The 23,561-nt window shown below is 41.1% G+C and overlaps 1 protein-coding gene across 5 annotated transcripts in view; it reads left to right on the forward strand.

Annotated features, from left to right (window-relative positions):
- TBC1D19 (TBC1 domain family member 19) overlaps positions 1–23,561 on the forward strand; it is a 154,082-nt gene that overhangs the window by 125,035 nt on the left and 5,486 nt on the right. For all 5 annotated transcript variants that reach the window (XM_056556005.1, XM_056556023.1, XM_056556032.1 and 2 more), the window contains 5 exons: positions 4,307–4,351; positions 7,777–7,809; positions 11,441–11,550; positions 12,978–13,069; positions 14,677–14,792. In XM_056556005.1, coding sequence (XP_056411980.1) covers positions 4,307–4,351; positions 7,777–7,809; positions 11,441–11,550; positions 12,978–13,069; positions 14,677–14,792 — 396 coding nt within the window. The remainder of the gene's footprint in view (positions 1–4,306; positions 4,352–7,776; positions 7,810–11,440; positions 11,551–12,977; positions 13,070–14,676; positions 14,793–23,561) is intronic.

Consider the following 23,561-nt stretch of genomic DNA (forward strand, 5'->3'; position numbering starts at 1 on the left):
GCACTATGTCATGACAAAGCAGAGAGGAGTAGGTGGGCTCCCAGTGATTTCCCCCTCCACCCTAGCAGAACTTGAGAAGATCTGCAGTAAAGAATGACAGAAAATCCCCAAATCCAGGTGAGTAAACCTTGTGGCCTCATCCCCTAGAAGACCGGAGGCTGTAATCACTGCCAAAGGGTTATCAACTAACTAGTGAATCAAAGATCTGAATACTTGTGGCAATGCAATATTTTTTTTCCTTTTAAATAAATTAGCAAAGAATTCTAACATTTTGTTTTCACTTTGTCATTATGGGGTATTGGGTGCAGAGTGATGGGGAAAACACTTTTTGTTTTGATTTTATGACAAAACTGCAACATAACAAAACATACAAAAAGTGAAGGCTCTATGAAGTCATCTAGAGAAGTTGGTCTGGTCTCCTGGCCAGCCCTGACACCTGTTTACCCCTTACTTAACTTACTTAAAGTGCTACTCCGCTGCCTGTGTTGTTTTTTGACCATATTCCCTTGTTTCTCCTAGCTATGTGTTAGCCTGTGTTTGGTTTCATTATTGCTGAGGGTTTAGTGAGAATCCTACCTTTATTTTTGGCCGGATGTTGGATAGTTCTGTTTAGACCTCTTTACTGGCGACCACTTTTTTGGGGGCTTGTCCTCCATGTTGTGCTTGTGACGTGGTTTTCCTATTTTGTGAGGTGCATTGCACCATCCCACCGTGTGATTAATTCTGCTCTGCCCCTTCTTGAATATTCATTTGTTATTACGCTTATCTCCTCTTTTCTTTTGCCCGTCACTACCCTGTGTTTGTTCTTATTGGTTGCTTCTCATCCAATCAGGTAGTTGCTGTGACGCAGGCGCGCGTCTGCATCTCAGTGTCTTTTCTTCCTGTGTACTTAGATTGGCCTGAGTGTTCTTGCCGCGATCATGCAGATGCGATTGGTTTAGTTTGCGAATGCGCACACCATGTTCCTCGGCTTCATGACAGTACGTTACTGCCGGTAGGTGCGCACACAATAGCAGGAGGATGACACAGTCTTAAAGATCCCTGATTGGCCCACGCCTCACAGACTTCAGTGCTAGCAGGTTAGACTGCAATTAACCTGTTGAATGCCAGAGCCAGAGGAAAATAATGGAGGCGTGGCTAAGGATATTGGAATAAGCAAAGGAGGCAAGGTTACACAAATGAGGAAGGGTGTATAGGGGCGGAGAAAGAGAAACAGAGGGCAGAAAACAACAAGCAAAGGGGCAGTTTTTACAAAGACACCACGACCGCAAAGACTACTGGGAAATGTAGTTCCAAAAGGAAAAGAGACAGGAAGTCACAGCAGAAAGCACAAACGAGCATAACACAATGGGGAAGCTACACAGCAGTGTGTACAGCCCAGGTCACAACGGAAGGATAAGGTAAGCTACAATATAGAAACACACTTGGGGCACAAAATACACTGGCCCAGCGGAGTACCCCTTTAACTCACCAGGACGTGCATTTACATCCTGTACATGACCGCGAGCATTGTGTGTCATGCACGGCAGGTCCCAGCTGCAATCAGCAGCCAGGGACCCGCTGGTAATGGCAGACAGCAGTGATCTGCGGGGATCCGATCATCCATAATGGCGGACGGAGGTCTCCTTACCTGCCTCCGTCCGTCTCCAGGGGTCTTCTGCTCTGGTCTGAGATCGAGCAGACCAGAGCAGAAGATCGCCGATAATACTGATCAGTGCTATGCCCTATGCATAGCACTGAACAGTATTAGCAATCAAATGATTGCTATAAATAGTCCCCTATGGAGACTATTAACCTCACGGGGATGCAGGGCGTGATATAATGCAGGGTCGCGCGGTGACCCCGCGTCATATCGGGTCGGTCCCAGTGGCTAACGGTAGCCAGGACACGGGGCTAATACCGGATATCACCGATCGTGGTGATGTCTGGTATTAACCCCTTAGACGCGGCAATCAAAGTTGATCGCAGCATCTAAAATGTAAAAAAAAAAGCATTCCCGGCAGCTCAGTCGGGTGAAACCGCGGTGTCCCGATCAGCTAGGACACGAGGAGGGTCCCTTACTTGCCTCCTCCGCGTGAGATCCAGGCTTGAGTAATCGGCTGCCGATAACACTGATCAGTGCAATGCTATGGCATAGCATTGATCAGTGCTGGCAATCAATGTACTGCATGTTATATTCCACTATGGGGGCTATAACATTGCAAAAAAAAAAAAAAGTGTACAAAAATGTTAATAAATGTAAATTTAATCCCTTCCCTAATAAAAGTTTGAATGACCCCCTTTTACCATAAAAAAAAAAAAAAAACGATATAAATGAATATCTGGTATCGCCGCGGGTGTAAATGTCTGAACTATAAAATATATTATGAAACCGCACGGTCAATGGCGTACACGTAAAAAAATTACAAAGTACAAAATAGCGTATTTTTGGTCTCATTTTATACCATAAAAAAAATGTATAAAAAGTGATCAAAAAGTCAGATCTAAACAAAAATTATATCGATAAAAACTTCATTATGTAGTTATGATTTTTTTCAGAAGTAAGACAAAATCAAACCTATACAGTATCATTTTAATCGTAGAAAATACACTGTGTAGAAACGGAAGCCCCCAAAAAGTAACAAAATTGTGTTGTTTTTTTTATTTTGTCACACAATGATTTTTTTTCCGGTTTTGCAGTAGATTTTTGTGTAAAATGACTTATGTCATTACAAAGTAGAATTGGTTGCGCAAAAAAAAAGCCATCATATGGGTCTGTAGGTGCAAAATTGAAAGGATTATGATTTTTTAAAGGTGAGGAGAATTAAAACGTCAAAAAAATAAAAAATGGTCCCTTTTTCCCATTTTACCCCCAGAAAGTGTAGAAAAAAAATAAACCTATTTGGTATCTCTGTGTGCATAAGTGTCCTAACTATCAAAATATAATGTTATTGATCCCGTATGGTGAACGGCGTAAACGTTAAAAAAAAAATTTTAAAAAAATGTCCAAAATTGCTGCTTTTTGTCACATAATATTAAAAAAAAAAATACAAATTTTAAGTTTCATATACCCAAATGTGGTATCAATTAAAAGTACAGATCACGGCGCCAATAATGAGCCCTCATACCGCCCCCTTTACGGAAAAATGCACCAATTTGGTTGAAAAGTGGTACAGTAATAGAAAACTATGTAATCATGGGTATCATTTAAATCGTATTGACCCACAGAATAAAGAAAACATGTCATTTTTACCATAAATTGTATATTGTGAAAACAAAGCCATCCAAAATTGAGGTTTTCTTTTCAATTTCCCCACACAGATAGTATTTTTTTTGAATTTTGCCATACATTTTATGGTAAAATTAGTGATGTCATTACAAAGGATAACTGGTCGCACAAAAAACAAGCCCTAATACTCGTCTGTGAATGGAAATATGAAAGAGTTATGATTTTTAGAAGGTGAGGGGAAAAAAAAACGAAAATGCAAAAATAAAATTGGCTGTGTCCTTAAAGGGTACTCCACTGGCCAGCGTTCGGAAGTAATTGTTCCGAACACTATTTTCGCACGGCAGAGGTCGGCCACGCCCCCTCAATGCCAGTCTATGCATAGATTTGCATTGAGGAGGCGTGGCCGTGGTGTCACGAGGGGCGTGGTCGACCCTGCAGCGCAAGAACAGCGTTCAGAACAATTACTTTCAAATGCTGGCCAGTGGAGTACCCCTTTAAAGGGGTACTCTGCCCCTAGACATCTTATCCCCTATCCGCCGCTGGGGACCCTCGGGATCTCGGCTTCAGCACCCCTCTGTCATTACTGCACAGAGCAAACTCGCAGGGGCCGGAGCATCGTGACGTCACGGCCCGCCCCCTTAATGCAAGTCTATGGGAGGGGGCGTGACGGCTTTGTCCTTAAGGGGTTAAAGGATGCAGGCATAGAGATTACCAGCTAATTCACTGTTCACATGTTCTGCCAAAGTGTCAATTGTTTTGATGGGAAAAATACTGCTGCTGGCTTGGAATCATTTTTTTTGCATTCCCATGATCCCACCCAAAATTTAATAAAGGCTAAATATTATTTAATGTAACATAGTCAGCAGATAAAGTACAACTCATCCCAAGAAAAAAATAAAAATGTGAAGTAAAAATGTAGTAATATCTAGAATGTGGAACAAAGCAAAATTTAAGTCCAAAAAGTGGCCAGCATTTACAGTTTGTGAATTATCCGTATCTTTGTAAGATTTTTATAAGTTACTGCACAATATTTATTCACTTTTTGCTTTTTGAACATCCATTCTGAATATGCCGCTTCTCTTTTTTTTTTTTTCACAGGAAAGCTTGGCCTGGAAGAGTTTGCTGTCCTCTACCCACCAAATGGTATGTTGTGCTTTGTCTCTCTCTAGTGGTGAACAGTGAGATTGCACACATATACACACTCATATGAATCCAGAAGTCTTTAACATGTGGTTGCCCAGCCGTTTCAAGGCTACAACTCCCAGTGTGCCCTGGCAGCACATGCTCAGAGTTGTAGTTTTGCCACAACTGGGGAATCACAGGCTGAAGACCACTACATTAAAGGGGTATTCCAGGCAAAAACTTTTTTTTATATATCAACTGGCTCCGGAAAGTTAAACAGATTTGTAAATTACTTCTATTAAAAAATCGTAATCCTTCCAATCGTTATTAGCTTCTGAAGTTGAGTTGCTGTTGTCTGTCTAACTGCTTTCTGATGACTCACATCCCGGGAGCTGTCCAGCTCCTATGGGGATATTCTCCCATCATGCACAGCTCCTGTGATGTGACATCATCATTGAGCAGTTAGACAGAAAACTTCAGAAACTAATAACTATTGGAAGGATTAAGATTATTTTTTTTTTTTTGCCTGGAATACCCCTTTAATATTACATATTATTTAGAAGATCACTTGTTTATTTACTATACAACAAGAATAATATTTAAGATACAGATTTTACATTTTACAAAGACTGTGTAGGCCAATTTAGAAAATATCAGCATTGTGCTTCAATTAGTTTCCCCAACAAACCTGGAGAGGTTACAGAAGAGGATTTAGTAGCTATGACTGATGTTTAAACATTGTGTCGGGATTATTATGTAGTTGCCGCTCGTAAATAATGTATAGCAGTAATGGAGTCCATTATTCTTAATTGCCTTTGAAGCAAATCTCTAGCATCATCATAATCAAGTGAACGAGTGACTGGGATATTAATCATAAGCCATTTGGGGTAATGCTAATGTATAGCCAACACAATAAATGTCCATGTTTTATTTTATTATCAAGGTATAACATAAAATGTGATATAGTAGAACAAAGACAGTAAAAAAAAAGAGTAGGCACTACACTTTCAACAAACTTTGAATAAAACTGGTGAAAAATACCATTTAGATTTTAGAAGTTAAAGGGTACCTTTCATAAAAAAAACTTTTGATATATTATAGATTAATGTATGCAGAATAACTTTCCTATATCATGTTATTAAAAAAATATGCTTCTTTCTATTAAATTTTCCACTTTGAAAAAATTACCACTAGGGGTCTCCCTACCAGTCCTTTTTTATAGATTTCAGACTTATGCTGGAGTCCTAAATCTCAGACTGCAGCCGGGACACAGACAAACTCCCTGGCAAGGAGCAGTGGTGAGTTTGTCTGTGCTCCGGCTGCAGTCTGAGATTTAGGACTCATGCATGAGTCTGAAATCTATTTTTAAAAAAGGACTGGTAGGGAGACCCCTAGTGGTCATTTTTTCAAAGTGGAAAATTAAATAGAAAGAAGCATATTTTTTAATAACATGCTATTGGAAAGTTATTCTGCATACATTAATCTATAATATATCAAAAGTTTTTTTGATGAAAGGTACCCTTTAAATAATGGCCAGAAATACTGCTGCTCCTCATGGACATATACAAGGCAGCTTATCATAAAGTTTTTCCTAAAAGTCTAGCTATACTTCACAGGTTGTCTTTAAATGAAAAACATGTTTAGGTCAGTGAATGACATAATATTTCTTTAATATTCCTTCCTTTTTCTTCTAATAAAATATTTTGCACCCCAAAAAAGAAATATCAGAATAAACCTAGTAAAATCAACATGTTTTGAATGCTTGTGGGCCATTACTCTTGGGCCATGATTGGGAGCTCCATGAACATTCAAAACATCAGGAAAATCACTGCAGCCCTTTACAAGCACTGCAGTGGCTGTCTGGGAAAGAAGACCACTCACCTAACTTTCTTCCCATCCACCTACCTACCTAAATAACTAAACATCCATCTACCTATCTAACTACCAAAACAGCTACCCACCTACCTAAACACCAACCTTCCTATCCCTACCTACCCACTCCCCCCTACGTACAGATGCGTTTACCTATTGGGGGAGACTACCTTCCTGAGGACATTCCTGCCTATGTGGGGATACCTGAAAAGAGAACTAACTACTGTGGGACATACCTACTTAAAGGGGTATTCCGCCCCTGGCATCTTATCTCCTATCCAAAGGATAGAGGATAAGATGTTAGATCGCCGCGGTCCTGCTGCTGAGGACCCCGGGGATCGCCGCTGCGGCACCCCGTCATCATTACTGCACAGAGCGAATTCGCTCTGTGCGTAATGATGGGCGATACAGGGGCCGGAGCAGCGTGACGTCATGGCTCCGACCCTCATGACATCACGGCCCGTCCCCTTAATGCAAGTCTGTGGCAGGGGGCGTGACGACCGCCACGCCCCCTTCCCATAGACTTGTATTGACGGGGGTGGGCCGTGACATCACGAGGGGCGGAGCCGTGACGTAACGATGCTTCGGCCCCTGTATTGCCCGTCATTACGTGCAGAGCGATCTCGCTCTGCGCAGTAATGATAGGGCGGTGCTGCAGCAGCGATCCCCGGGGTCCCCAGCAGCGGGACCCCGGCGATCTGACATCTTATCCCCTATCCTTTGGATAGGGGATAAGATGTCTACGGGCGGAATACCCCTTTAAAAGGGTTATCATTAAATCTTACCTCCCTCACTAATTTGTAGCCTCCAGTATCGGCACCCCAGTATATGCTGACACCTGGCTTCCCAGAGCTGTAGACCTGCCATTGCATCGGCACTCTGACAATCACTGACTAATGTAGGACAGCGCTGCAGACAGTGATTAATGGAACAGCGATATGACGTCATGTCTGTTTGGAAGCAAAGTCTTATTGGAAGCAAAGTGTCAGCAAAGCCGGTGTGCCGGTAATGAAGGCTACGAAGTACAATAGTTACATACTACATAAACAAATTCTACTACCTACATTTATTTCTTAATTTTTATGGATGTGCAGTGTTTTGCGGCTCTCAAACATCTAAAGTCTATGAAATATTGCTCTTACGTTGAGCAACTTTGCTTACCCCTTGATTAGATACTTATTGGTAATGGGGATTGCTTTGTATTCCAATGGTCCATCAGCTAGGTTGTCAAGGTATAAAGCAAATGCTATATATACATAAGAGGGATCAAACAAAAACTCTAAACATGGTTGAGCCACATTTCTTACTGAGGCAAGTGTGTAACAACAGTCACCAGGGTTGTTAGGCATATTATATATTACTGTGCCAGAGAAACTTATGGTTATGCCATTTACTATATTATGTACAGTATTCAGTAAATGAATCCGGCTATTCATAACATGTAAACTATCAGGAGGTTACTGAGTGCATCCTGTGCAGACACAATGCTTACCCATCACAGAGACTTGATATTTTGTCTGAACTTTTATCTTATTAATCACATTTTACATCTGCATTGTTTTATGTGTTTTTAGGTGTTATTCCTTTTCATGGATTTTCTATGTATGGTAAGTGTATTACCGAACTAGTGAAATATGATAGGACAAACTACACAAGTCACCTATTATTTAACATCTGACTCAATTGTAATGGACTTTTGGTATTAAATGATAGAACTGTAAATTATTTTCAAGGAACCACGATATATTTCCAACTTTTCCAAGTAAAGAGAGCAGAAATAGTAGGAAAATCTTTACTTTGGAAAATGTTTTTTTGTTTTTTTTTACCGTCCTCACTATCACCATCTTTTCCAGAATATATGGATAAACTAGTATGACTATTTTAACAATGCACATGGGTCTATGTCTATATCTACTCATGCTGTTGTGCTACCTGAAGGTGTTGTGGGGTCTTCCAATGTAGTAAAAGGTAGAATTTGAGACCCCCCTTTCCAACTTATATACATATATCAGCATTCAGATAATTTGATTGGAGAATGTTTTATCTAAATGGGCACTGCCAGATACAAAAAAATATATATGTTGTAGATCTTGGCAAAACATTAACCTTTCTAATATACTTCATAAGAAAATTTTGGTATAAAGTAAGCCTAAAAGATAGTGTACTAAACAGTCTTAACATGTACCAGACACATTTTTATCTTGCCACTATAGGTTTCCATTAACATAACGTTTCAAGGCTCCATTGCTGGTCTATGCCACCGTACCGCCGCCTTTATAAAAACGTAGTTTGCTTTGCTGTCCCATTTTCAAGACGTATATTGTCACAGCTCAACTGGAGTCATTCTTAGACTGGGTTTGTTCCTTTAAAGACTATGGCTTCAGCATGGGTTTGCCACAGTATACAGCTTCGTGTCTGACCTATATCAGCGATGAAGATGTGATGTAAATGGGGGTTTCTCACACTAACCTAAAGACCGAAATCTGAATCATAAGTATTATGAACCCATAGTCGTAATGTAAGTTGTAGTAATAAAAGTGTAACTCATACTGGAAAAAAATATGTGTAACCAGTCATATGATGTTTTTATGAGAGGACTGTTGTGGAATTTTAATGGAGGACCCTTCCTGAGCCGGACACATACGTAAAGCTTTGGCACCAGTCGTATTTATGTAAGAGCAAACATGCTTCCTGTACTGCTCCTACATTTAAAGGTGTCATAAGTATGAACACACTGGAGATTAATGATTTACCCATCATCTGCAGCTCTGTAGACTTTCCTGTCTTTGTATTACATAAGCTGGGAATTTCTAAATAAGTCTATAAATATTGTATTATAGCTAGAAATAAAATTATATTCCACAATGGGTGGAAGCCGTTTCAACGATACAGTATTTCATAGTATAAGACTCACAGGATAATAAGATCAACTCAAGTTTAGATGAGGGGTAAAGACCCACCATCGGACAGCAAGACATTAAAGTGGTTTAGCTTTGTTTTGTTTTTTTTATAGTCACACTCCAAAGTGCGGATATTTAGTAAGAACAATATTCAAATCTCAAGATGTCATCTCTAATGTAAGGGCATTTGAATGTCACAGAGGGGGGGGGGGGACGCCTCTCTGTGAGCCTGGGCAAAAAGCCACTTACAAGCTATATCAGTTACATGAACGGACATTCATTTGGCTACATGAAAAACAGTACTACATTCGCCTGGTAGCAGCCAATACAGAGGAGATGTATAGTCGCAATTGCTCTTTGCTCTTAACCCGAGGTTGTCTGTGGTGTGATAGCCTCTTTAATACACACCCTTATTTATGCAACAAACAATGGGCCCAAACTCTAAAGGTAAGTTCACTTGGGTACAAAAACGCACCTGTGTGAAGCTCTGTGGCTCTCTGAGCCGCAGACAGCACAACTCATGTTGGCTTTCATGGGAGCAGACTTTTGAAAGTAAAACCGTGCTGTTTAGGACATGGAAGTCTGCATGTTTTCTGCGTCCAAAATGGTGCGTTTTTTTCCCCCATGTGTACTTTAACTAGCTGTGAGAAAAAAAAGTTACTGAATTTTACTAGGACGTAATTACCGTATATACTCGATTATAAGGCGACCCGAATATAAGCCGAGGCTCCTAATTTCACCCCAAAAACCCAGGAAAACTTATTGACTCGACTATATGCCTACAGTGGGAAATACATCATCCACCCATGTCCTCATCCCCCCCTGTCATCATCCAGACCCCCATCATTAACACCCCTGTCATTTTCACCCCGTCATCATCACCCCTTCATCATCACCCTGTCATCATCTCCCCCCTTCATCATCACCGCCTGTCAATCAGTGGTCTTCAACCAGCGGACCTCCAGATGTTGCAAAACTACAACTCCCAGCATCGCTGTCCGGCCATGCTGGGAGTTGTAGTTTTGAAACATCTGGAGGTCCGCAGGTTGAAGACCACTGCCTTCGTCATCATCCAGACCCCCCTTTAGTTTTCTACTCACCTCCCCTCGGTGGGAAGGAAAGGTGGGCTGGTCTGGGCCATCTATGCTGCAGGGACCGTCCGGTGGGGGGGGAGGGGTGGTTAGTCTTCCGGGCTTTCCGTTTTCACCGGGAGGCCCTCTTCTCCGCTCCGGGCCGGCCCCGGACTAGTGACGTTGCCTTGACGACGACGCACATGCGCAGGTTCTTCTGCTGTGCTCGGACGTCCTTGTGCGTCGTCGTCAAGGCAACGTTACTACTCCGGGGCCAGCCCGGAGCGGAGAAGAGGGTCTCCCGGTGAAAATGGAAAGCCCGTAACCACTAACCCTCCCCACCGGATGGTCCCTGCAGCATAGATGGCCCGGACCAGCTCACCCTTCCTTCCCACCGAGGGGAGGTGAGTAGAAAACTTAAAGGGGGTCTGGATGATGACGAAGGCCCGCAGTGGTCTTCAACCTGCAGACCTCCAGATGTTTCAAAACTACAACTCCAAACATGCCCGGACAGCCGATGGCTGTCCGGGTATGCTAGGAGTTGTAATTTAGCAACATCTGGAGGTCCGCAGGTTGAAGACCACTGAAAGGGATTGACAGGCGGAGAGTTCACTCGAGTATAAGCTGAGGGGGGCGTTTTCAGCACGAAAAAACGTGCTGAAAAACTCGGCTTATACTCGAGTATATACGGTATATATAAATTGAAAACAAAAAGTAAACACTGATAATCACTTCAAGGAATCTAATTAAAAAAAATTATCAGTCTTAAATAATCAAATGTTAAAAAGTATGAAGATTATTTTTGCTTGGTCCCTCTGAATCATGGTAAAGTGTAGCACTTGATCGGATATACTGTATATAGATTGCAATTGATGGCAAATATGTAGTAGAAAAGTTATAAATGAATAAGTATACATATATCCACCAATTCAGAAATAATTGTATACTCAATAAAATATATGTACTTCAAAATTGTCTCGATACAAACCAGGGTTAGGTCATTGTATGAGATGTAGCATACAATGTTGGAGCATGTGCTTGGCCTCTGGACTACAGGGCCCAGTCCCCCCCCCCCCACCCCCTTCCATAGTTTTGTCACATTGTCACATAAAGGCTTATCATCTTTACACATGATTGAAGGGTATTGCTGCATTTAAAGTGCAAACACTATTGTCTAGAACCAAGGTTATTGCACAGAACCCTTTTATGGTCCTACATAAACTCAGTAGTTAAATGTTGATCTAACGATGTATATTTATTTTTTTCAGTTGCACCCTTATGCTTCTTGTATAATGAGCCTGCCAAACTGTATCAAGTATTCCGCGAGATGTATGTGCGCTACTTCTTCAGGCTCCACTCAATCTCCTCTCATATATCTGTAAGTCACCGAAGATCTTTTTTGTGAGAAAATTAAACTTTTCCTTTGTTGTCATTCTGTACTACAATTGATTAAATGTTAAAGTTTTTAGTGTGTTGCAATCCAAAATATTGTTCTTGCCGATAGATCAGTTCATGTGTGCATCGGAGGGTCTGTTGGAGATTCCATCATATATTTGGGAAATATAGTCCTGCATGCAGCACAGTTTTTCCCTTTAAAACATCGGACATCTTGGCACAACATGACAACCACCATTGTTAGTGGTTCATCAGCAACCTATTAAACCTATTAATATAGTGTGTGGCTAGAATTATTAAAGATGGTTTGTTAATAGTATGTTGTTTTACTGGGCTTGGAGAGACACAACTGTGCGTTAGGACCTACACTTGCAGAGATAACTCTATGATGCATAATGCACAATACTTGTTGGATGTTGTATTGTTACTTCAGCTACTGTTCTGTCCACCATGATGAAGTGAACTGTAGGAATGCAATCAGTGGAGGAATAATATAATCTCTTCTGTATACTAGTGTGCATGTGTAGTAGAGATAAACAGCAGAAAGCACTACAGAGGTCACAGAGGTCAACCCTATCCATAAGCTCTGTTAGGGTAAATGGAGTAATAGAAGGGGTATCCTTGTTTTGGAACTCCCAGTGTTAGCCAGATCCACAACAACAGCTCCTATTCTAGGGAACTTAGCATGGTCATGCATTACATGGCTGCCCATTATTTTGTATGGGTATCTTTTAATGCCTTGTCACTTTTGCAAAAGCAATGTGTCAGCTTCTCTAATGTTAGCAGAGAATTGCTAGGGGTTATAGCTCGCATGTCCTTAGCAAAGAGTCCTATACCTGTGAGTCTTCATTTAAAGGGGTTGTCCAGATGAATAGGCATACAAACAGCTGACTGTCCTCACCGACCGACTATGCAAGGAAGAGCTACTATGGGAGTTCTCAGCAAAGAAGTTAACTAGTATGAAGGATTTACCATATTCCATCACTTTTGTTTTTTATAATGGTAAAGGAATACAGGAATTAGTTCCAAACAACAAATACAATGTCCTGGGTGGGCCAAGTCATAACTTTATGTGAAAACTGATCAGGCTTTAAAAATTTATAGGCATACAGTCTTATAAAATTCCTGCTAGATGGACAATTATAACAAGTACAGTGAAACGTCTCCAAACAACCACCGCTTTAAGAAGACCCCCTAATTTTCTATGACAGATTTTCAGTTCCTCATATATTATGCATTCTTTGAGAAGCTATTTTAAGTGGTCATCCTACAGAGCTTTCACTGTATTTAGTTTTATTCAATTGTTATACCTTTGAGTGGTATTGTCTATTATATTTGTGTTATGTCATACTGTTCAGGATGTCCTGTTCTGCTTGCATACTGAGTACAATTATAATATTTCTCACATAGGGAATAATGTCGCTGTGTCTGCTGTTTGAGACTCTTCTACAGACTCACCTTCCACAACTCTTTTATCATCTGCGGGAGATCGGCGCACAACCGTATGTTGCTTTTAGTAATTTTATTTATTTAGTTCACATTCACTACATAACAATTACTGAAACACTCTAGAAAAGTGGGTTTAATTTGCCTTGCCAACGCTGTGCCTATGGAGTCTATTGTTTTCGAGCTCTATTCAAGCACAACCGTTTCTTTTCTAACACATAGTAGGTTTGGTTACAGACAAAAATTTTTTTTTTTTTATTGCCTTATCCATGAGGCTTTTACGTAACTAGGCAGATCTTAAGAAATGTTGATTTCATTTCTCCCTACTACGCTGATGGTTAGCATTTAAAGTGTTTCTTCAGGGTAAGTAGAAATACTGAAAAAATCCTTTAACATTCATGCACCGAGTCTATTCTGTATGTGGGGTGTTGGCTCTTCCCCACTAGCAGATGTCAGAAAAAATGAGAATTGGGCATTTTGCATTTCAGCTTGCCCAATTTTTTGTTCTTATAGCAGATTGTCTGTCAGCTTCTCCGAATTATGAACACATACACACTCAGCTCAGGGTTGGAAGGAATAACGGTTATCCAAACAAAGGTGTTCTAAAGTACCATGGTATTCAAACAATAAGACACATGTGACTATAAGAAGCCCCCCTGGTTTATACAGCTGAAAACAGGAAAAAAAATTATACTAGTTAAAAGCAATTTGTCAGCTGTATTTGCTGCTAAGAGTTGCAGACACTGTGGGATAGCTGTTGGGGTATAAACGCAAACTGTACCTTTCTTAGAGCTGTTCGTATTTGCCACGCAGCCAAGTGTCAAGGAGGCAGGGCCATGTGCTGCTTAAGTGCCACAGCCTGGAACACCTGCTTGCTCTCCCTCACCTCCCATTGCTCTTTGACTGATGTGCAATGCCATAGCATAGCATTGATCAGTGATATCGGCGCTCCTTTACTACTGCCTGCCATGGCTGGTTGCAGTGTAGGAGTGACAATCGGACAGCACTGAGCATGTTAAGGGACCTCCGGCCATCCTCAGCGGATTAAACTCTGAACAGGACAATGTGATTTCACCGCAGTGATCCCGATCAGCATCCCTAAGCTAACCGGTGTCAGGATTTTTAGATGCCACAATCAACTTTGATCGCAGCGTCTAAAGGGTAAATGCTGGACATAACAGCTGTCGTGATGTTCGGCATTAGCCACAGGTCCCGGCTATGACATGCGTGCTGTAGCACAGGGCACCTCCATGCACAACCTCTATTTAGCAATGGCAGTAGTATATGGGCAAATGAGGTGTCACTTTATCTTTAAAAGGAGACTAACAGGCTGTTTCACCGCACTAAACCCAATACACTGGGTTAGTGTTGGTGAACAGGAGTTAAGAGATAATAAGGGTGATAAGACAAATCATACCTTTTAGTTTTGCTGAAGAGCATTTTTTCCTTTGAAGCTCAAGTGCCACAGAGGCGGCACAGATCTGCAGCATGTAGGCCTCCTCCCTCCCATAAGCTTTCTACTTCAGGAAACATAAAGATACATACACATGAAAAAACAATTGTAAAGGTCAGATTATATTCACCTGTAGACAACCATGTAGAGTATTTGCTGTATTCTATAAAATAATCATTTATCTTTATATTACGCTTTTTTGTCACTTAGGCTGCGCGTATCATTTAAATGGATGGTCCGAGGCTTTTCTGGCTATTTGGCTACAGATCAGCTTCTCCTGCTATGGGATAGAATCCTTGGCTACAACTCTTTGGAGATTCTTGCAGGTAAGGCCAGTTGGTTTAAGGGATTGCCCCATAAGCTTTTAAAAACATAAGTGTTCAAGCTACATAAAGCAATCTGGTATTTTTTGTACTACTACACATACTATAACAGGTTCTCACCTTTCCCCTAATTCCACTGTAGATTTATTTAAGTGAGCTTTAAGGTCCTTGTTTTGCTCACTATTTTCAAGACCTTTTCATTGTCTGCAACACTCTATTTCTACTCTCTATTTGTTGTAGTTTAAAAACACATATGGATCAGCTCAAATCCCTCTCCTGTTCTGGACGTTGGTTACAGTGTATCCATACAGTAAACTCATGGCTATTTAGCTTAAATAGAACTGCCAGATACAGTTGTATCAAAACCACCCATTACGAATGCAATGATATGCCACCTTAAGGGGATTTACTAGTATCCAGCTATTTAAAAGGGTAGTTTGAAGGGGAAAAAAATTCAAATCAACTGGTGCCAGAATAAAATCTTATTTTTTCCACTACTTATCAGCTGCTGTATACTACAGAGAAATTGTGCAGTTCTTTCCAGTCTAACCACAGTGATCTCTGCTGACACCTCTGTCCGTGTCAAAAACTGTCCAGAGCAGGAGCAGATCCCCATAGCAAACCTCTCCTGCTCTGGACAGTTCCTGACATGGACAGAGGTGTCAGCAGAGAGCACTGTGGTCAGACTGGAAAAAACTACACAACTTCCTCTGTAGTATACAGCAGCTGATAAGTACAGAAACTATTAAGATTTTTATATAGAAGTAATTTATAAATCTGTAGAACTTTCTGGCACCAGTTGATTTGAAAACTGGTCAAAGAATAACAAAATGTGAAAGGGTCTAAAGACTTTTTCGAATGCATTGTATATTGTCCCTTTTCATAACAGTTTAACCACAGAATGACAGTAGTTCAGTTTTTTAAGTGAAAAGCAATTCCCCTAAGTAGGTAGTGTAATCAAAATAAACATTTTGTGTCTAGTTCATTTCTTCTTCTAGTTTTTTGGAGTTATATAAATGTTCCTTCCATAACTCATTCATATGTAACTTGGCAGCCTGACTCATACATGTGGTGTCAGCTGGAGGACATGTGTGAATGATCTCTCCAGATGGTAGCTGCTGTCTTCTGTACTTCTGTATGCTTTATGAGAAAGTTTTCTTGTAGCTTTTAACCAAACCATCATGCTATATTTATACTATCACAACTACAAATGTGTTATAATGTTAAATGGGCACTGTCACCAAACTTTTTCTTTTGATATGTTGTCGTACTTATGTACTACAACATATCTCTAATATAGATCCAGGAATTTTTTTTATATTAAAATAGTTTATTTTAATTTTGAAAACTAGCCACTAGGGGTCTCCCTCCTAATGACCAGCTACAGGCTGGCGTGACGTCACGCTTGAATTTGGACTGATGCCGTCCCGGCAATCGGTCCTAATTCATTCAGCCTGTGCTCGCTCCCTGCCTGTCAATCAGATAGGCGGGAGCGAGCGCTGAGAGCGCATTGGCTCCCTGGCCTCACACGCCAGCCCCGCCTCCCGGCATTTACACGCCACTGCTGCTGTCTCAGGACTCTGCACTAGGGTATGTCTTGGGGAGAGTGGGGTTCGGGCTTTTGAACACAGGGGTTGGGGGAGAGCGGAGTTCAGGGTTTTCAACACGGGGGGAGCGGGGTTCAGGGTTTTGAACACGGGGGGGAAGCGGGGTTCTGGGTTTTCAACACGGGGGGGAGGAACGGGGTAGCGTTTTCAACACAGGGTGCCTCCAGCTGTTTCCCCACTACAACTACCAGCATGCCCTGACAGCCAATAGATGTCAGAGCAAGCTGGGAGTTGTAGTGGTGAAACAGCTGGAGGCACCCTGTATAGGTGAACTTATTATTATTAGTAGTTTTTGTGTTTTTTTCCCCCATTTATATTGTTTTATATAAAGAAAAACAAACATACACACATGGCAGACATCTGGACTTTTTGACTACTGCTAGGATTAGGGTTATCTCTAATTCTAGATGTTGCAGCAGGGTATCAGTGCAGCATACATTTGTGGCATTTGGAGCTAAATGTAATGTGGCAGTTCTGTAAATGTACAGAGTGTGTCACCAGGAGATGAGGCCACTGCATACATAGTAAGTAATTAGCAACCGCCAGGTACTGCACTGGAGACCACATCCCTAGATGCTATGATTTACAGTGATCTCGGCATCTAAGCAGTTACTTGACAGGTGCCAGTCTATCACATGTCCAATCGCCACCCTGTGCAGAATGCCATTGCGGGGTACCAATGAGTTGTCATGACAGCTAGAGGCCTTCTGAAGTCCTCCATGGCCATGTAAGGTCCTTGCATCCTACCACAGGCAGGTTTTAAAATATATAAGTAGTAAAACAGAACAAAAACTATATAAATTGGGGTTTGCTAATTATACTGACCTAGAAATAAACACAAAATGGAAAAAAAAGTAATTAGTTTGTCTGAAATCTACAGTCTTAAAATAATTTTTAACCCCTCCGATTTTTTTGTCTGTTCCTATTTTAAGATAAAGGGTTACTGTCCAAAGTTTTGATCCCACTAGAAGTAAGTTAAATTCGATTAAAACTTTTTACTTGTGTGGCAAAAGCTTTTTGTAATGACAGTAACACTTCAAGCGGTGCCTGTCATTCGTATACATCAGGTGGAGTTGCCAACAGTATCACCCCAAACATTTTTGTAAATATTTTGTTATATCTTTTCATGTGAGAACTGTCTCATTGGGCAGGAAAAAGTTCAGCCGTGAGCTCACCTAGACCATTGTCCTTGCCTTTTGGGGTGCCTACCTCCTTCATAGGATGACCCTAATCTACCACAGTGCTTGTCAAGCTAAGTTCAAAACAATAAACAAACACTGTACAGAAGTCAAGGAAACAGGTCAGGACACAATGGGTTAAAAGGCATGTCATGACACAAAACAGAGGGGATAAACAGACAAACAGTAAAATAGTAGTCAGACAGGACAAATTCAAACAAAGAAAGCTTGTAAATCCAATATGGGAGACAGAAGACTAGTCGGGTCACTTAGCCAAGGGTGCAGAAGACTCAAAAACAGGCAAATTGGTCATACTGACCAGGTAGTTATATCCACCTCAGAAGGGCATGAATGCTGAGGCCAGATGTGATTGTCTCTAGGTCCAAGCCTCCTGGTTAACCCGGGCATTACCACAGCAACACAGAATGCATCAGCCCGACCTGCTGTAACTAGATCAGCTTGTTAAAACAGCAAAAAAGAAAAGACACACTGCTACAATGTAAAGTAGTTCGTGCACAGTGTTTAATGTTGCTGTCAAAATAACTCATCACACAGCCATTAATGTAAAAACTTTAGCAACAAAAGTAAATACACCCCTAAGTGGAAATGTCCAAATTGAGCCCAAGGTGTAAAAAAATTGTGTCCACTATTATATTCCAACACTGCATTAAGCCTCTTGTGCATGAAGTTCACCAGAGCTTCACATGTTGCTACTAGAGTCCTCTTCCACTCCTCCATGATGACATCACAGAGCTGGTGGTTGTTACAGTTCCTGTGCTTCCCCACTTCTATTTGAGGATGTACCACAGATGCAAAATAAAGTTTAAGTCTGGAGACATGCTTTGCCAGTGGTCATTTAGGAGTGGTGTTTAGTGTTGTTATCATGTTGGAATACTGCCCTGTGACCCAATCTCTGAAGGAAGATCATGCTGTGCTTCAGCATATTACAGTACATGTTGGCATTTATGGTTCTCTCAATAATCTGTAACTTCACAGTGCAGCACTCATGCAGGCCCAGACCATGACACTCCCTCCATCATGCTTGACTGTAGGCAAAACACACAAGTCTTTGTACTCCTCATCTGGTTGCTGACACATTCTTAACATCAACCTCATCGGACCACAGGACATGGTTCCAGTAATCCATGTCCTTTGCTTTCTTTTCTTCAGCAAACTGTTTGCTGGCTTCTTGTAGCTACTATAACAAGAGGGTGTGAATATTTAATGTCCAGGTAAGTAACATAGTTCATAAGGTTGAAAAAAGACCAGAGTCCATAAAGTTCAACCTATATCCCTAATGAGTCCCTACTGAGTTGATCCACAGGAAGGCAAAAAACCCTTATACTCGAGGAAAAAATTCCTTCCTGACTCCAAATATGGCAGTCAGAATAAATCCCTGGATCAACGTTCTGTCCCTATAAATCTAGTATACATAACCAGCAATGTATTATACTCCAAAAATGCATCCAGCCTGTTTTGAACTCTTTTACATAGTTCACCATGACCACCTCCTCAGGTAGAGAATTCCACATTCTCACTGCTCTTACAGAAAAGAACCCCCGTCTGTGCTGGGGTAGAAACCTACTTTCCTCCAGACGTAGAGGATGCCCCCTTGTTATAGATACAGTCCTGGGTATAAATAGATCATGGGAGAGATCTCTGTACTGCCCCCTGATATATTTATACATAGTTATTAGGTCTCCCCTAAGCCTTCTTTTTTCTAAACTAAATAACCCTAATTCTGATAATCTTGCTGGGTACTGTAGTCCTCCCATTCCCCGTATTACCCTGGATTTTTCCTCCCCATGTGCATTACCTTACATTTATCAGTGTTGAACCTCATCTGCCTTTTCCCAGCCCAAACCTCCAACCTATCCAGATCCATTTGTAACAGTGCACTGTCCTCTATAGTGTTTACTGCTTTAGAGTTTATATCATCTGCAAAGATTGCTACTTTACTATTCAACCCCTCTACAAGGTCATTAATGAATATATTAAATTGGACAGGACCCAAGACGGACCCCTGTGGTATCCCACTAGTAACAGTCACCCAATCAGAATAAGTACCATTAATAACCAACCTCTGTTTCCTATCACTGAGCCAGTTACTTACCCACTTGCACACATTCTCCCCCAGCCCAATCCTTTTCATTTTATGCACCAACCTTTTATGTGAACTGTATCAAATGCTTTGGAAAAATCCAGATATACAACATCCAGTGATTCCGCCTGGTCCAGTCTGGAGCTCACCTCCTCATAAAAGCTGATCAGGTTAGTCACTTTTTGACCCCTTTTTAAATATTGGTACCATATTTGCCATGCGCCAGTCCTGGGGAACAGTCCCTGTCCCTTTAGAGTCCCTGAATATTAAAAATAGGGGTCTGTCTATTACATTACTTAATTCCTTTAGAACACGGGGTGAATGCCATCTGGACCTGGTGATTTGTCTATTTTCATTTTTTTGTAAGCGGCACTGTACTTCTTCCTGGGTTAGACAGGTGACCTGTACTGGGGAGTTTACCTTATCTCACTATATTTCACCTGGCATTTCATTTTCCTCGGTGAATACAGTGGAGAATAATTTGTTTAATATATTTGCTTTTTCCTGATCCCTGTTTATAATTTCTTCCTCATCATTTTTTAAAGGGCCTACACTTTCATTTTTGACCTTTTTGCTATTTATATAGTTAAAGAACATTTTGGGGTTAGTTTTACTCTCTTTGGCAATGAGTCTTTCTGTCTCTATTTTGCAGATTTTATAAGTTTTTTTTTACATATTTTACATTTTTCTATAGCTTTTTAACCCCTTAAGGACGCAACTCATTTTCACCTTAAGGACACAGCCCTTTTTTGCAAATCTGACCACTGTCACTCCAAGCATTAATAACTCTGGGATGCTTTTACTTTTCATTCTGATTCCGAGATAGTTTTTTCGTGACATATTCTACTTCATGTTAGTGATAAATTTTCGACCATACATTCCAAAATTTGATGAAAAATTTGAAAATGTTGCATTTTTTTTTAAACTCTCTGCTTATAAGGAAGATGGACATCCCAAATAAATTATATATTGATTGACATATACAATATGTCTACTTTATATTTTCATCATAAAGTTGACATGTTTTTACTTTTGGAAGACATCAGAGGGCTTCAAAGTTCAGCAGCAATTTTCCAATTTTTCACAGCATTTTCAAAATCAACATTTTTCAGGGACCAGTTCAGTTTTGAAGTGGATTTGAAGGGCCTTCTTGTTAGAAATACCCCATAAATGCCCCCATTATAAAAACTGCACCCCCCAAAGTATTCAAAATGACATTCAGTAAGTGTGTTAACTTTTTAGGTGTTTCACAGGAATAGCAGCAAAGTGAAGGAGAAAATTCAAAATCTGAATTTTTTACACTCGCATGTTCTTGTAGACCCAGTTTTTGAATTTTTACAAGGGGTAAAAGGAGAGAAATGTTCCTAAAATGTATAACTCAATTTCTCTCGAGTAAGGAAATACCTCATTTGTGTATGTCAAGTGCTCTGTGGGTGCACTTGAGGGCTCAGAAGGAAGGAGTGACAATGTGACTTTGGAGAGTGAGTTTTTCTGAAATGGTTTTTGGGGGGCATGTCACATTTAGGAAGCCCCTATGGTTCCAGAACAGCAAAAAAATAAAAAAAATAAACCCACATGGCATACTATTTTGGAAACTACACCCCTCAAGGAACGTAACAAGGTGAACAGTGAGCCTTAACAAGGGGGACAGTGAGCCTAACCTTTTGGCATTTTGTAACTATGCTATACATTCAGGTTCCCTTCCCAAGGAAAATTTTGAAGCACTAATCACTACCCTTCCCAATCCTGGAAAGCCCATGGACCTGCCCCAGAACTTTTGCTCCATATCATTACTCAACCAAGACATAAAAATATATGCCAAGGTCCTGGCCATCAGATTAGCTCCACTTCTTCCTTCTCTCATCAGCCCCGATCAGGCAGGTTTTGTTCCCGGCAGGCAAACCTCCGATAACACAAGGAGGCTTCTCCACGTCCTACACTGGGTAGACGTGTGTTCCACCCCTGCCTTGATTATGGCACTGGACGCCGAGAAGGCATTCAACCGACTACGCTGGTCCTACACCTTCTCGGCTCTACAAGCAATGGGTTTTATGGGCAAGATACTCTTCCCCCTCAGCCCAATATTGGCTAATGGGTGCTTGTTGGACCCCTTTGGGGTAAAAAACGGCTCCCGTGAGGGCTGTCCACTCTCACCTGTAATATACATATTGTCAATTGAACCCCTGGCACAATCCATGCGTCAGGATTCCCGAGTATAAGGAATTACAATAGGAGCTCAATCACATGTCATCACACTGTATGCAGATGATGTAATTCTGACATTATCTGACCCTGCAGACTCATTACCAGCAGTGATGGAGGATATTAAAATTTTTGGCCACTTGTCTTACTACTTCCTAAATAAAACCAAAACGCAAATCCTACCTCTTAATCTCCCACACCCCTTGCTATGGGAACGAGACCTAAATGTGGCATTCAGCCCTTCAGATTGGCACAAAGCCTTTAAAGCCATCGCTAAATCTTTTCTCTGTGCTACTCATATTGAGTCGGCCTACAAAACCATGCTCAGATGGAACTTCGCTGAGAAAATTGCTAAGGCCTACACTGGCTTCTCGGACAAATGTTGGTGAAACTGTGGCCATAGGGGTACTCTGTTCTCTGGACCTGTCTTCTGATACAAGAATTTGTTGACAAGCCATTGGAAAACTGCTAATATTTGATAAAATAATAGCCTCCGGCTCGGGCACCTTCTCTTCCTTTAAAAAGAAATGACAATACTGGATAGATTCCACACTGCCTCAACCTTTGAACCTCCTCACCCTTCTGGTGCCTTCATGTGCAAGAGACCGTACATCTACATATGTTACTCTATTAGTACTTATTGACCACATTATCTGTACGATAGGGTTAGACGAAACTCTATGTTTCTTGCTACTGTATATTTCATGCCATTACATTTTAGGGATGGACACTGTTTATATACGCTATCATTTGTTGTCCTAACGACACTGTTATTTTGTTGATAATTGCGGACCTGTCGGGTCCATTGTTTGTATTGTATACCGTTATGTAAAAAAAAAAATTTCAATAAAAAACTATTGAATGTTAAAAAAGAAAATCCGAAATTGCTGTGTTTTGGTCACATCACATTCCAAAAAAAAAAATGCGATTAAATAGTCACATATATGTAAATGTGGCAAAAAAAAATAAATTACAGATCACTGGGCAAAAAAATTAGCTATAGGTGGTCAAATAGGGCAATTTTAAACATACTTATTTTGTGAAAAAGTTTGAGTTTTTTTTTTAAAGCAGTACAATAATAGAAAATTATGCAATTATAGGTATCCTTTTAACCCCTTCCCTCCCCAGGACATGGGTACGTCCTGGAAAGGGGGAGCAGCTACGAGCGGGATTGCCAAGTCATCCCGTTCTGTACCTCTCGACCCCCGGCTGGAATCAATAGCCAAGGGCCGCAGCTAATAGCCTTCACTGCGATTGCCTCTGCGAGGCTATTAACCCTTTAGATGCCACAAATGCAAATATAAAAGAGCTATGATTTTTAGAAGGTGAGGAGATAAAAACAAAAACACAAAAATAAAATTGGCCCTGTCCTCAAGGCCAAAATGGACTGTGTACTCTGGGTTGTAAAAATTGTATTTCAGACTGCTGGCAGTAAAAAAACAAAGGGATACATACCTGCTGCCGCTCCCCCTGTCCCTCCGGTCCGCTCTGGCCTCCGCCGTGATCTTCTTCCTGGTTGCCGGTGGTAGGTGAGTCATATTGCACTCAGTCAATCACCGGCCAGAAAGAATACCAGTGCCAGGGCCGAAAACTTCACACTGCCACTCAGAAATTCGCTGCAGCAGTGGATTGGCTGAGTGCAGTATGACTCATTGACCACCGGCAACCAGGAAGAGGATCGTGG

Source organism: Hyla sarda, chromosome 1 (assembly GCF_029499605.1).
Source record: "Hyla sarda isolate aHylSar1 chromosome 1, aHylSar1.hap1, whole genome shotgun sequence".
Lineage (NCBI taxonomy): Eukaryota > Metazoa > Chordata > Amphibia > Anura > Hylidae > Hyla > Hyla sarda.